Below are 15135 nucleotides of genomic sequence, written 5' to 3' on the forward strand. Positions count from 1 at the left end.
ATCGCCCAGTTATATTATGGGTTAGTCTGAGTCTAGATTTCAGAGAGTTTGCTGGTGGTAGGGAGGCAAGATATGCTTTTCACACCTGTAGAAAAAGTTGACCAAATTAGGGAAGGACTAGATCTTTTCTGGGAGCTGAGCAACTTGTGTGTACAGTTCAGGATGGTGTGAAGTTGTAGATCAGATAGCCACTGGATGTCACTGTTGTTCTGCAATTGGGAAATAGGTACCTGTTCTACAATATCTTCTTTCCTTTTGTGTAACGCAATGGTAATACTTCTGGAAAAGGTAACTACTAAAGTGAGGACGAAAGTTTATCCTTGTGGCTAAGGAAAGGTAGTAAAATTCACATTACTTCAGAGATTGGGGAGCTAAGGATGGTTCTCCTGTGTTGGGACGTATTAATAGTACTGGTAGGTTCTTAATAGCTGAGATCTTTCATGTAGCAAAAATAAAGCAGACATCAAAAGTCCTTTAAGAATAAGTATTTTCCTGTACTGCATAACCTACTAATACAAAGTAAGATTTAGTTTATAGCCTCATATGAGTTTTCTATCATATCTCTCATTTATCTCTTAATTTCTTCTTAGGAAAAGCCATTGATTTTGTAGTTCAGAATGCAATGTCGGAATCCCACGGAGGGAGGCCCAGCGCATCAAAGGTCGCGATAGTCATCGTGTCGGGGAGATCAGAAGACACTGTGGAGGCTGCTGCACTTTCTGCAAGAATGAACAGTAAATCTCATTTCACTGTCACTATTTTTAGGCAGAGTTGTTGCTTTTTAAGTAATGCACTAGAACAAAGGATGAAAAATTAAGGCACTGGCATGTTCATATAAGTTCAGGACTTACTGTGTGTAATGTTCTGGTAAGAAACAGGCCTGAACAAAACATGCCTGACGAAGATGCCTTTGAATTACTGGTAAATTCAGGACCAATCTGCAATTTAAGCTGAACAGCTTCCATAGGCTTCACAAATTAGTGGCATTTGATTTTCCAAGGTCCTATGGATAGACAAGGATGACAGAAATATGATCTAATACTATAAATTCAATACTGTTGCAGTACAGTGAATCTTGAAAGGTTCACTGTAATAATAATAAATAGAGAGAGGATTTGATCAGATTTTGCACTGACCTATACAGGAATATGCTTTTGGTATCAATGTGTGCTGCACGATGTTTTTTCAAGTTTTCTGGTTGTAGTCTCTGTACCTCAGCTTCCTCAGGTGTTCAACCAAGGAACAGTGACTTGCTTTGTAGATTGCTTTGGGAGCTATTGAATAAGGTGTGGGCTAAATAACAACTATTATTTTTTAATTAAATGGCTTGAAAATAATCCAATAGCCATGTAACTGAGGAAAGAAAACAACATACTGAGATTTTTTTACATTTGAAAAAAAGTGAAGATGTCATTAAGTCTGCACCTGCATGTTGTTGACCATGCATGATCTTATTATGCTTGGGACTAATAGAGCTCATCTTGGCTAACACTGTAATTAGCGCATCACCACTTCTGCCCTTAATTGCCTTTAGCCTATGTGGAAGGAGTGATGCAAGTAATACATGAAAATTTACTTTTCCCAGGTTTTTTTTTTTAAGAAGCAAATGAAAAAATACAACAGCAAAGATGTCCTTCTCCTGTGCATTGCCCATTAAAAACCTTTTCTTCTCTTTTCCTAGGGGTATCCCTGTTTCCAATTGGAGTTGGGAACAGATATGATGAAGAGCAACTAAGGACTTTGACTGGGCCATCAGCTGCTAACAGAATCATGAAGCTTCAGAATTTTGAAGACTTATCCACTATGATCACATTGAATAGTGAATTTATCAAAAAAGTGTGCATGGGTAAGTCCAATATAGTTGTAGCCTCATAACTGAAGCAAAACCCAAAAATTGAAATGCCAAAACCAGAATGATTTTTCTTGACTTCAGAAATCAGCCCAATGTTCCTTTGTTAGTGTTTCACTGACTGACAATCATCACAAATGCTAACCTAGACCACCACCATCACTTAGGTGTAAAACAAAATCTGAGCCCTTTCAGCGTGTAGCCAACTGCTATTCTAATCAACCAACTTTCAGCAAGATTTTTAAAACTGCTTAGGCCTGACGTTTCAAGCTATCATCTTATTAATAATCAGGGCTGGTCATTAACTGAAGGACACCAGGAAAGCTCAAGCTGTCATGAATGAATGGGGGCATGACTCAGAAATGTTACAAGTTAGTTGTGAGTAAAGATTTCAAATTACATATTTTTCTGCACAGACCTAAGCATTGTTATGTGTATGTCTACAAAGAATTCAGCCAAAGTGTAAGAAAAAAAAAAGAGTAAGAAAGAATTAACTTTTCCAGGAAAACAAATACTGGGAAAAAAAAAGTGTAAAATATTTTAAACAAACATTCATTTATTTGTAGATAGCAATGCCCCCCATGTAAGGAAACTTGCTTTAACTCTGGCCAGTATTTTATTTCTTTTGCCTCCTTGGTCTGTGTGTATATAGATATTTATTACTCATATTGTTGTTGTTATTTCTATTACAATAGCATCTACGTGTCCTTTCCACAAACCACTGTCTCATCGTATTAGTCGTTGCACAGGTTTTTACCAGCTTTACTAGGGCTTAGTTAGGTCTCCATTAAAATAAGTGGACTTTTTTGCAGAGCCAAGTACCGCTAAGAATGAGGAAGTTGCAGAGTGTGCACAGTCCAGCTTAGAGATATCCGATCAGTCTCCACTGGGATCACTTCTGGCATTTTAAAATCTCTCCAGAGCATCAAACAGCTGCCATTTTCTAGATTTAAACAGCTGCCATTTTCTTTCTTTTCTTTTAAAATAAGCTTTTAAAGATGCATTTCCTCTCCTCACACTGTAAAATATGTGATTTTCTTGCCCTAAATTACATTGATCCAAGATATAGGATGGGGAGCAGGAATTTGAAACCAGTAACTATTTTCTTATTGCAATCTGTGCTATAACCTATCTGTACTAGAGGTGAAAGCTTTATATTTTTATGAAACGTACATCCAGCTTTTCCAACAGCACAAAGTGTATGCTCAAAAACTTGAATGATAGATATCTTATAGTAGACACCTAAATCTGAAAAATTTAGCTCTTCCTTTTGCTGATGGTAAAGCCTTTGCTATGGGATGGGAAACTATCTTCTTTTTTGTTTTGTTTTGTTTTATTTCAGTTTCTTACAATCTGTAAAGTATAATTTTCCCCTCCAGACTCATACAGTTGGATTTCTTGTACGGAGGGAGTCTTACTTTATATATGGAAGTGTACCAAAAATAATACTATTAAAAAAGTTTAAAAGATGTCCTAAATGCTTTCAAAATACATTACTTGTCCTGGAAAAGACAGAGCATATAGCGTATGTGTGCTAGCACAGTATAGTATTATATAGAGTTTGTTAGTCAGTGTTTTAATTTCCTAGACACGTGCTTATCACTTTGTCATACCATAATACTTATATGAAATTACTTTCCATATATCTTTAGGTATGTTATGAGAGCACATAAACATAGAAACTGCAATTCAATGGGTGCCGTGTGACCATCTAACTGATTATATAAAAACCTGCCCATCACAGTGATGCCTGAATGTAATGAAACTGAATTTGAGTGTTCTTATTGCAGCTATTTTCATGCTTATGCTAGTTGCTCACAAATCTTATCTTGGGGTTACTCACTGTATTTATCTTTCTGCATGTAATAAATGTGTCTGTAAATTCTCATTACCTGCTAATTACCAGAAATATGCTCAATTCATCGCAAGTTTCAGAAGTAAGGCTGGACCCTGCCTCAGAGCTAAAGCCACGATCTTCTTTTAAATACCATCTGGGCGGAGCTGTATGTCAGTACAAGGCGTGCTGTAGAATTACAGCCTACCTATTGCTCACACGGTATTTTGGGACCAATGTTATTGCAGAAGTCAGGTAATGCTAGCAGTAACAAAGTTTATGCATTCTTTGACTCTTGTACACTTGACTCTTGTACTCTTGTACTCTTGTACACTTTGGACAAATGCCTGCAGTCTTCAGTTAGGGATTCTCACATTCTAACACAAAAAAACCCTTCTTACAGCCTAAGTCACACTTTTAAGTAAGCAATCTGTATTTTGGTGACCACAGCTTGAAAGACTAGATAAGGGAGTGAGATGACTAAAAGATGTCTGTTTCTCTTTCAGACCCTGTCAGAGAATGTCTAGATGAGGATGGAAACAAAATGAAAGTGAGTGTATTGCCTGGGTCATCCATCTGGCTTTCAAGTTACAAAGTTCATGCAGGACCATGAATAACTTCATAGATAATCTGAAACAAAAAGTGTTGGACAATATTAAGTATTAAGAATTATTTCAGAGGAGGAAAATGCTGGCTTTTGAACTGATGGGATAACTTTGCACGCAAAGGTGACTTCCTCTAATGACACCTGATCTTGCAGTGTGTTGAATGCTATTGAAGGCAGTGCAGAGCCCAAACTTATGGCAGTGTGTGTCTTCCCTGACAAAGAAAAAAGTATTTCCATCTCCTGGTGAAAGAACTTCTGGGAAAGCTAGACATGGCCAAAATAAAGCTGCATGTACGGGGGACGCAATGTCATTATCCAGACCCTCTCCTTCTCATAAAAATAGAAGCGCCTTGTCCCATTGAAAATTGTATAGGAAGATAATTATTGTGTGATAGTCATCTCTCCAGGGAAAACCATCTCTTAAGTAATGAAATCAAAGTTTTTAGTGTTCATTTGCAGAAAAGCTTTTATTAATCCTGAGAAAATGCTCAGAAATTTTAGTAAACCTGTCTGATCTCTCAAAAGTGATCCGCTCTAAGAAAGGAATGATGTAGATGTTATAAATGGTTCAGTTCCTTCATCTCAGGTGAAGTGCCAAGGTTTTTGAGTGTATACGATACTTCATGATTTAAAAATATTAGCATAAACTTGTTATACGTTTTCTTGTAGGGGTCAGTTATGAGTTCTACCCTAGGATTTATCTTGAATTTCCAGTACATTAAAAATATTCCTTTGATTTTTCCCTTGTGAAGACATGACTGTAAGGAAGGATGTGGCTAATAAAGAAATGCTTATGAATTGTCTAGACACAGGAAATATACTTATATCAAAGCTGCCTTACACAGTTGGCCTCGGTCAGCTGGTCAGAACACAGAAAGGCTTTAGCTAGATCAGACACTAAGTATAACCTGGTGGCTTTGAGGTTGACAACCTAATTAAGAAAAAAACAACAAACAAAAACTAAACTTGAAAAACTTTCTTAATTAAAACCAAAAAATAATCACATTCTTGTTGTTTATTAATTTGAATTGCATGTGTACAGGCCTCTGGGCTCCTAGAAGCAGACACAGGTACATGTAGATAAGTGCTGGGAAGCCTAAACTTGAATTTCAGACATGTCAGGTTTCATTTTTTTGGTGAAAAAAAAAGCACTTAAAGCACAATTTCCGTTCTGGCTAGAATGCTTTTGGAAGAAAAGAGGCCAGGCTCCAGTCCATATAAAAATGAACCATGCTTTCAAATGGTAGCCTTTAGGGGAATTTTGTGTTATCTCTTCTGTCAGCCAGAAAAAATGGGTTTTAGAAGACACTGCCAACATGGTAGCCATTCCCTTTTGGAGCAGGCTGTTGAGCATCCCCTGGTGCCTACAAGGCACCGTGGAAGTGTTCTGCCTCTGGTGTTCAGCACCCGCACTCTGAACTCCTCTTCTGCCTCACGGGCAGTAATGTGCCATCACTGGCCTCTTACCCTCTTCCAGCATAGTCCACAAATCCACAGGGATGAAGAATCAAAGCTCCTTCCTAATTCGGAAAACACAGGCTCCTACATTGGATCCATAATATTTCAGGTGTTACTCAGAGAATTACTGCAGGAGGCTCAGTTCCCCAAGTGGGATGTCTCTCATGCACCTGGAGATTGTGGGAACTGACCTCTTGCAGTTTGCAAGGAAATCAGAGTTCTCAGGATCAAAAATCTCAGCCTAAATCCTATCATTATCGTGAGTGATATGATTTATTACATTTTTTTTGTTATTACCTCTACCCTGGAAATGACTGCTGAAGGAAGATTCATGGCTAAGGTCACTGTTAGTAGCAGAAGGACAGAAGATCAAATGTGCTAGGTCAGGCCAAAAATCCATCCAACCCCCTGTATTATGTGGCCAAAAATAGAAATCAGGGAAGAATGTAAGTAAGTATAGATGAAATTTCCCTGAACTGTCCTAGCCTTGAACAATTTGTGACTTAGAGACACACTGAGCTGCAAGTGGTACCTTTTTGTGTTTGATAGTGCTCAATAGTTTTCTCCTCCATGCATTTGTTCAGTCATTCCATGAATTCATGTAAGTTTTTAGTACTCATCATATCCAGTGGCAAGGAATTCAAATAGCGCTAAATACAGACTGTGTAAAGAACCACTGTTTTAATATTTGAATTTGCCCGCTGACAGAATATGTGAATGATTATGATAGATTAAGGTTTTTTTAATGTAGTTAATTCTCATCAGTAGTCTTGTTTTGATGCTTTTAAACAGGCATAAAGGTGACAATAGAAGTGTCGGTACTTGTCTTATAATGGTAGCACTTCATGATGAAGTGATCTGTATAGTGATCTTCTGCACTTCTGGTCTATGTATGGCAGTAAAAATCACACTCCTAAACTAGCAGTTTCCGTAACATGACTTTTCTAGTATTGTTCAGCACTTGGTTCAGAGAAGAACAAACAAACAAACAAAACCCTGACTAAATTAAAAGGTGCCAGCTGATGAACCCGATCAAGGTACGTGGCTCGCTCTCCTGCAGATGCACAGTAAGAGAAAGAGTGTGCAAGTCCAGGTCTGTAGGTTCAGAGCTCCCTCAGAGAGGAAGTCTGAGGCTTCCTCTGGTGTGCTGGCAGGCTCATCGGTTTCAGCAGACTTATCCTTCACAATTTAGAAACCTCTGCTTTTGCTTTCCTTTCTGTCCTATTCTTACTCCTACGATTTCATATCAATTGGGATTTAGGCTTTCTTTGTCTTCAGAGTCCCTGTGTTTTCCTCTGCACCAGGATTCTTGGCTTTGTTTGGATCCTTCAACTGATATTTTTGTTTTAATGTGCTGTGCTTTGCTTTTCTTGTCCAGCTCTTAGATGTTTTCCAATAGATGTTCTGTTAAGGAGTGAAATAAAAACAATTAAATATGTATGGAAGCCAGAGGGTCCTTTGCCAGACTTGCACAGCTGTGCACCTTCCAGGTGCTCCACTTTCAGTGAGTTGTAGGCAAGACAACTATAATTAAAAACCATTCCATTTCTTCCTATCTAAATATTTTTTCCATACTTAAAGCTCCTCACGTTACTTTTCCACAGCTTCCTCTAGGCTTGCAAGTCTGAAAAGTATTAAGCTGCTTTCAGGACAAGTTCCCTTCTCACAGTCCTGAAACATACAAAGCAGGTCCAGTAAATTAACTTGTGTTTAATATGTAAATTTTTATGGCTGCAAATCTGGCAGTTCTCTTTTAGACTTGACGGTATCACGTAGCTCAGAGATACAGAGCAATACTTTCACGTCACTATTCTTGGTTAGCACACTAGTGCCAAGAACGGTCTGTGAATTATGCTGTGGTTACCTAGATATTTTGCCACTTTGCTCTTGTTTTTCATGGGAATGATGGGTAAGCTGAAAATGACAGGATGGGAGATAACCTTGCCTGATAGCAATCATCTTTTCTTCCCCATGTTTCTGTTTGTGAATATCAAGAAATGTTCATAGAACCACTATCTCACTTGTTACTATTGCTTCTGGACTCGCCTCTGTAGAGATAGGTCTGGAAAGGGCTGTTTCCCATATTTGGGGATATTCTTGGGAATGCCGGCCTCGGGGATGAACACTCTGTTTTGAAATTCGTTGAGCCTATTTATGGACTTTAGAGCTCTGCAGGATTTGGGCCACAGAGCTCAGCTTTTTGCAGATATGAATCTTGAGATATTCCAGATTGTGACCACATCTATTTCTCTGTCATTTAGTAGTATGTAATGCCTTAAAATTTAGACTGTCCTTTAGAAGATGAGAATATATTTTACATTTTATTTTTAATTTTACAAAACCACTATGTATATCTAATAACATTAGACTGGTAAAGTAACAATTTCCCTTTGGGAAGGGAGGAACTGTTTTAAAGTTTTGGAGTTGTGGATAAAATAACTAGAGTATTCCACGCCTATCCAGCTTGGAACAAATATTGTTAATTCCTGCTGTGCCATGACCATCTGTGCTCAGAGCTCTTTCTAAAATAATTTTATGTCTTATGAAAACTAAAGGCTTTGACACTTAAAGAAAAGCTAAGGGGAATTCTTTATTGACCGTGCTATCCATGCGTGCTGTAGGATGGCTAAGCTAACAATAGATGGAGTACCAAATACTTCATTCTGCTCTAACAAAACATCTCCTATTCTAGGCTATTATCTTTTGCTTGGAATTTCAGAGTCTATTTCTTACAGTGTTGCTAATTTAAACTTTCTCATCCTCGTGAAGTCCTTAATACACTGCATTCTATTATTTAATTATCCAAAGCTAATTTGAGTAGCACTGCTGTCAGTGTCACTTTACTTGCTAGCTCTAGGAGCGTGGCAGCAGCCAAGTTTTGCATTTTCCTCCCCTTTGCCCATGTTCTTTTCAATTGTTAAATGTCCATGTCTCCCTATCTAGCCTGGTGACAAATGGACATTACCGGACCAGTGCCACACTGTGACATGCTTTCCAGGAGATTACACGGTTCTGGAGAGTCACCAAATTAACTGTGAGAGGATGCCAAAACCGGTATGTCACAGCAATCTTCCTGCTGTTAAGATTGAAGAAACTTGTGGCTGCCGATGGATGTGTCCGTGTGAGTATCTATCTTTGCATGTATGCCTCTCCCTCCCCATCACTTGAAACGTTAATCAGAAATGTGATGCTGAATGGAGCTACTCAGTTGTTGTACACATCAAAGATGACTGAGGTGGGAGGAATTAATGCTGTACACTGGTTAAACAAACAGGAGCGTGAGAGTCTCACTGATGCCTGGAACGTGTGATGCTATTTGCAAGTTCAGGGCCACTGCGAGCTTATTTTTTACATTAGCATAGCTACAGTGTTTTATCAGAGAATTTCACACTTGATTTCCAAAGCTGTGTGAACTGGGAAAGAGGATATATGGAAGAAAATAGAAATTTATCTCGGCAAGCTGTAAGCAAGTGATGTATTCTTGGTCCACCTCTAGGCTTGACAGTTTGACCTGACCTCAATCAAGCACATGTATTAAAGAAACAACAACAAAAAATGCTCCCTGCCTCCATAAAACCTCACACTGAGTATTTGAGCAGAAACAGTGAACACTGTGTGATTAATGCCTTGGCTGAGATGACAGGAACAGAAATTAAGTGCACCCACTCGCATTTACAGAGTGGAGGGATTCAGCCTTGAGGCAGGTGATCCATTTATTAAAAAGAGAGGTTCTTTAGGAAAATCCCACATATGTGAAGCGAAGACCTGAGGGAGGAAGATAAGAAGGGAATGATGATTTCAAGTGAAAAAATGAACTGGAGCCTCCAGATTGCCTCAGTGCTTGGACAGATGCTCTGACAACAGTGAAACGGTGGCAGTCCAGGATAAAGGAGGCAGGGATGCCTGGCTGCATGCAGCGTGGTACGGAGCATTGCTCCACAGCCACTACAGGGAAGAGCACTTCATGGAGGGGTAGGCTCAGCCACTGGGTCTTTTGGTATACCTCAGCCTGGATTTGGGGACTCAGCTTCACCTCCTCTCTGCGCCAAACGCACTGTAGTCACATGCTTGATTTCCACAAAAATTAGTCAAGATGTTTGTTTTAAATTACATTTTCAGAAGATCAGCTCCAGTAACTCTTAAAGGCTGTACCTGTACAAAAGAATGCATTTCTAGATCCCAATCATGCATGCTATTGCAGCTAAAATTTGCAGAAATCTCAAAACCAGGGACCTGTAGGTGTTGTTTTCAACAGTGTTTAGATCCTGTTCAGAGCTTGAAAATCTCTGGCTTGATGAATCTCTTTGGCTTTGATGAAGCTTAGAGGGCTGTACTTCACAACATAATTCTGAAAATTGGGCTTACATCTAAAGTCATATGATTATTTTTCAAAGTAAATCAGAACCCTATATAAGCTTTCTCTGTATAATGTATAATCTCAGTTTAAAATGTCCTCTGCAGAACTGGCTGTTTTAAGAACAATTTCTTCAAGGCACTGCTTGAAATATCTAAGCTGGGTAGCTAGATTTTGATCCCTGTATTGTTAGACATCCAAAATTTTAATGTCCCAACTTTTAGCATTTTCTAAAAGCACATTTGATTATCCAAACACTTTAAAGCTAACATTACTGTTTTGATATAAACATTTCAAAAAGGTAGAAAGATTTTAGTTGAATCATTGTAAATATTTTATAAAGTTTAAAAGATACTGTTAGTGATATCTACCCATAAAAAGTGCATCTGTAATAATTTTCTCGATCCTAAATACATTGATAGCAACATGAAGGCATTGCTTTTGGCATACATTTTGGCATACTTTTGGCAAAACATGTCTTCATAAAGATTTTCTGAAAGGATGAAATGAAAATTACCATTCATACCATTAGTTGATTATTATGAAAAGACCTATAGTTGACTTGAGATTGCTGCTGTTTAACATGAGATAACATTTGTTTAGCTCTTTATGAATTTAGTGAGCCATGATATGCAAAATTTAACTTTTTTTTCCCAAGGTGATACAGCTCGTGATGAAAATTGGTAAGTTTTCATATGTTATAAGAGGAGGAAAAAAAAAAACAACCAGCCCCACTCAGTTGATCAAAACCCCATGGGTAAAGTACCCTTGTTTCAATGACTACTTAGCGAAACCCGCATAATGCTGTGTCTATGAAAGCAACATCTGTAGCGGGCGGGAAGGCTGATTCTGATGCTGTACGTGCTGAAGTCAGAGCCGAAACTCACAGCAATCAGTAAACTTTAGAGATGGGCATAGCAAAGTAGGTGCTTAGTAGGAGGTCAGTGTGCTTCAGCATCTCTTTGTTGTTATGAATGGAGGCAATCTGTGCTGCAGGAGCATGGCAGTGCACGCTTAATTTACTCATGATTCGGCAAAGTAGTGTTCAGTCATTTAGAGAACTAGAGCCCTTTCAAATGATTGCTTGACAGTGTGGATGATATGACAAATGCTTTTGCAAAGAGGAAGTACTTGAAAAAGTGTTCTTCTTGTGTCATATGACTGAGTTCATAGAATAGATCAGGAGTTACACCATGAAGGTGTTTGCTTGCTGAACTAGTTATAAATTTTATAGCAATATGATTTGCAACATGTGATTCATGGCTCTTGGGTGTTTGTGGATTGTTAAATGGATTTAAATGAATTGCATGAACACATTTTGTGCTACAGAATACCTATGAGAAATTTAAAAGGATTCCCATTATCGTTAGAAATTTTTTTAGATGTCCATGAATAAAAAAAGGTTGAGAAACATTGTTTTATTGCTAACTTGTTCCATTGTTGTTTATACATGAACTTTATAAGAAGGTACAGTAGAATATCTGAAGATGCCCCACTGCTCCAGAGGGATGTACCTCTTGACAATTCAGTGCCTAACAGTACACAAGATAGGCTTTCTTTCTTTTTTTTTTCCCCAAGCAAAAGTTGCTGTTTGCTGTTTTTCCTGGGAAATTAAGTTTGAAGGTCAATGAATGGGAAACAGATTATTCTCAAATCTCAATTAGAAGCCAAGTAGCTGAATTATTAACAATGAGAATTTTCTTCCTACATGTTCAGCTGACATTGATTGTATTGTCCTTATTATCTTTAAGCAAAAGATTTGAAAATGCATGGGTCCAAAGCATCCTTTTGCTCAGGTTTTGTTTTGGTACTTGTGAGATTATAATCCTCCTTGCTTTCCAGTTTGTGAATACAAGGAAGTGTTTATAACCTAATGACCAGGGCACTGAGCTGTCAGTTGACCATTGGTTTATCCTGTGCACATTATTTCTCTGCCCTTTCCCTGTTTCCCGTCTGAAAAGACAAAAAAAAAAAGTCCCCTGATATTGACTTGTGACATGTGTTTGATAAGAATGAAATAGTGTTGTTTTGTTTCAAATGTAATACTGTACAGAATAAAATGCAATACCATAATAAAAATGCAATGCAAAAAATAAAAAGTAAGTATGTTACAGTCTTTCTACAAATAGAGAAGGGATACGTTTTCCCTGCTTTTATTTTTCATATAAAATTTATTCATAAATCACATTCAATATGAGTAAACTTCATGCTAAGGGATTTTCTATGAGTTTATCCAAATCTTTTGTAATACTAATTGCTAATTAGTATTAATTACTAATTACTAATACAAAGATACTTCAAAAAAAACACGTGTTAAAGTATTTACCAAAGTTTCTTGTCAATGATTTGCTGCAAGCATTTGCAATTCATTACCTTCCTAGCTTTCTCAATTAATTGATTCCACATGCCCATAACAGTTGTGAAGAAATAGTCTAATTTGAACAAAAGTGAATGCCTACATGCCTTTTTTTTTTTTCTTTCTTCATTGATTTGCAGGTGTCTGTATAGGAAGTTCATCTCGGCATATTGTCACTTTTGATGGGCTAAATTTTAAGCTGACCGGCAATTGCTCCTACACCTTGTTTCGAGACATGCAACATAATGTTGAAGTTCTCCTCCACGAAGGACCATGCAGAGCAACACCAAAGATGAACTGTATGGACTCCATTGAAGTGAAACATCGTGGTGTATCTGTTCAGCTCTTCAGTGACATGGGAGTAAGCTAAACACAATGAAGTGATCTGTGCATTGTCTGCTTATGCTATAGAATTTCAGGTTATGGGGACAAATTTGTTCCCTTTATCCAGTTTCTGTTCCTCTTGCAGCCTATTGTTAGGCTTCTGAGCAAATGCGTCATTTCAATGTCATGATGCAGTCTATGTTCACAAAACAAGCCAGACACATTTCTCTTCTTGTTCTCTCCATTGTGTGGGTGTGACAATGTCAAGAACATGGGATTTGGCAGTGTCTCCCTGACGCTTGTGCCAGAAAGGACATACTGCACTCTGATTCTCCTCTGTTGGCAGAGGTCCTTTACACAATGTTATCATTTGGTGCATGGGAGAGCAGTCTATTCCTCACAAACCTATGCATGGCTGGCAAGCTGAAGAGCCAGTGAGTTTGTTCTTACCTTGTGTGCAGATGGACCTCAGCATTAGAAGAAAGGCCAGCTTAGTATGTATTACATCTGTTTTACAGGCAGAGAAGTATTCAAATTCATTATGACACATTTTCAGTCTCTGGGTTCCTCAGACATACAGGAGTCGGCTAGCCTGCAAAGGTGATCTCTTCTGACTTGTGTGTAGCAATATAGGATGGACCAAAACACCTGCACCCAGTTCTGCATGGTGATGGACAGCCTTGACTTTCACTGAGGTTTATTGATAATCAGGGTCTGTAGGTGGCATTTTTACTTCACGGCATTAGATTGCTAGTCTGTATATACGTGATGCTGAAGGAATGCACTCATATGGGAAAATGTTGAAAAAGTTTATAGAATGAAGGTCAATTAGTTCTGTGCATTTTTAGACTCAATAGAAAGTTTCAGCTTGCAAAATTGATGGTCATGTCCAGATTCAGTTGGATGTTCAAGTACCTCTGAAGTCAAAATATGTTTCAACCGTAAACTCAAATTGGGTTGATTCTAACTGCTTGCTAGAACTGATGTGATGATCTTGCCTTTTTGAAAACAGGTGGCTGTGAACGGTGAAAGGGTTCATATTCCCTATTCTAGCAGTTTGTTTGAAATCACTGTCTATGGAGCAATAATGCATGAAATCAAGTTCTCCCATCTTGGACATAATCTCACATTTACTCCAAGAAACAATGAATTTATTCTTAAACTTAATTCAAAGAGCTTTTCTTCAGGAACACAAGGGCTTTGTGGTAAGTTTGAAAGCTAGTAATTTTAATAGCTTCCTACTTGGGCTTGAATTGCTATTTATATTATTGGAATTTGTGTGGTCCTGAACCTGTAAACTCTCTGGCTGAACTGATTCCCTGTTGTTGGCACATGGCTAATCTATGTAGGTTTTTCTACTATGGCCATCAATGTAACAGCTCATTGACTCCCAGTAATACCTTAGAAAGAGCAAGGCTAGACATCTCTCATGTTTTACTTCATGTTATATTGTTATGTTTTCAAGGAGGTGGTTTGTTTTGGTTTTTTTTTTTGGATGAGGCTTTAACTTTAGGTTCTCACATATACATTTATGTGAGAGACATGTCCTGTGCTTGCAGTGAAGGTGAAAGGTTTGTGAGGGGTACTACTACCTGGGAGAATTAATTCTATGATATCCTCTATGGTATAATCTATTGTATAGATTATACCTCTGTGGCATAACCTATACCTCCTGTAATAAGGAAATGGGAAACAAGACCCAGGGGTTTTATGCCTCCATAGATAATAGCTATAAGGAATATCGTTCATTCTTCTTCCCCTTGGCATTCACTGAGCGGCCCTGGTTGGCTGGTTGGCTCCATCTGTCCTGTGCCTGTTTTCTCTATGTTTGTTTTATTGCTGACTGTATTCAGACTCTTTCTTTTCCTTCTACTCACCCTCCTAGGGGTGTGTGATCAGAACCACATCAATGACTTCACGTTACACGATGGCTCTGTCACTCCTGACAGCAGCGTATTTATCCAAGACTGGACAGTGGAAGGGCCGGGGAAGATCTGTGAAATCCGGAGAGAAGACAGATGCTCTGAGCATGCAACAAGCCACTGCCGCCTTCTGCTCTCTGATCAGTTTGCAGAGTGCCACAGGATAATCTCCCCCAACATGTTCTATGAGGCCTGCGCAGAAAGCAGCTGCTATGAGGACGAAGCCTGCGAGATGATAACTTCCTACGCTCACATCTGCAAGGAAAACGGGGTCTGCGTAGACTGGAGAACACCCGAGTTTTGTCGTAAGGGGTTTATGATACATTAAAACTGATATAGAAACTATCTGACTTGGTGATGGTGGTGACAATGACCATCTTGTCAGTGTAATAATAGTTTTTGAATACCATGTAATGGGGCAGAAGTTCCAA

The 15135-nt window shown here is 38.5% G+C and overlaps 1 protein-coding gene across 1 annotated transcript in view; it reads left to right on the plus strand.

Annotated features, from left to right (window-relative positions):
- The window catches only part of VWF (von Willebrand factor), a 147965-nt gene that overhangs the window by 90184 nt on the left and 42646 nt on the right, over positions 1 to 15135 (plus strand). Inside the window, exons 31-37 of the mRNA XM_076345119.1 lie at positions 591 to 734; positions 1682 to 1846; positions 4190 to 4233; positions 8692 to 8869; positions 12599 to 12819; positions 13795 to 13987; positions 14668 to 15009. Coding sequence (XP_076201234.1) covers positions 591 to 734; positions 1682 to 1846; positions 4190 to 4233; positions 8692 to 8869; positions 12599 to 12819; positions 13795 to 13987; positions 14668 to 15009 — 1287 coding nt within the window. The remainder of the gene's footprint in view (positions 1 to 590; positions 735 to 1681; positions 1847 to 4189; positions 4234 to 8691; positions 8870 to 12598; positions 12820 to 13794; positions 13988 to 14667; positions 15010 to 15135) is intronic.

This window comes from Aptenodytes patagonicus, chromosome 1, assembly GCF_965638725.1.
Source record: "Aptenodytes patagonicus chromosome 1, bAptPat1.pri.cur, whole genome shotgun sequence".
In the NCBI taxonomy this organism is placed as follows: Eukaryota; Metazoa; Chordata; class Aves; order Sphenisciformes; family Spheniscidae; genus Aptenodytes; species Aptenodytes patagonicus.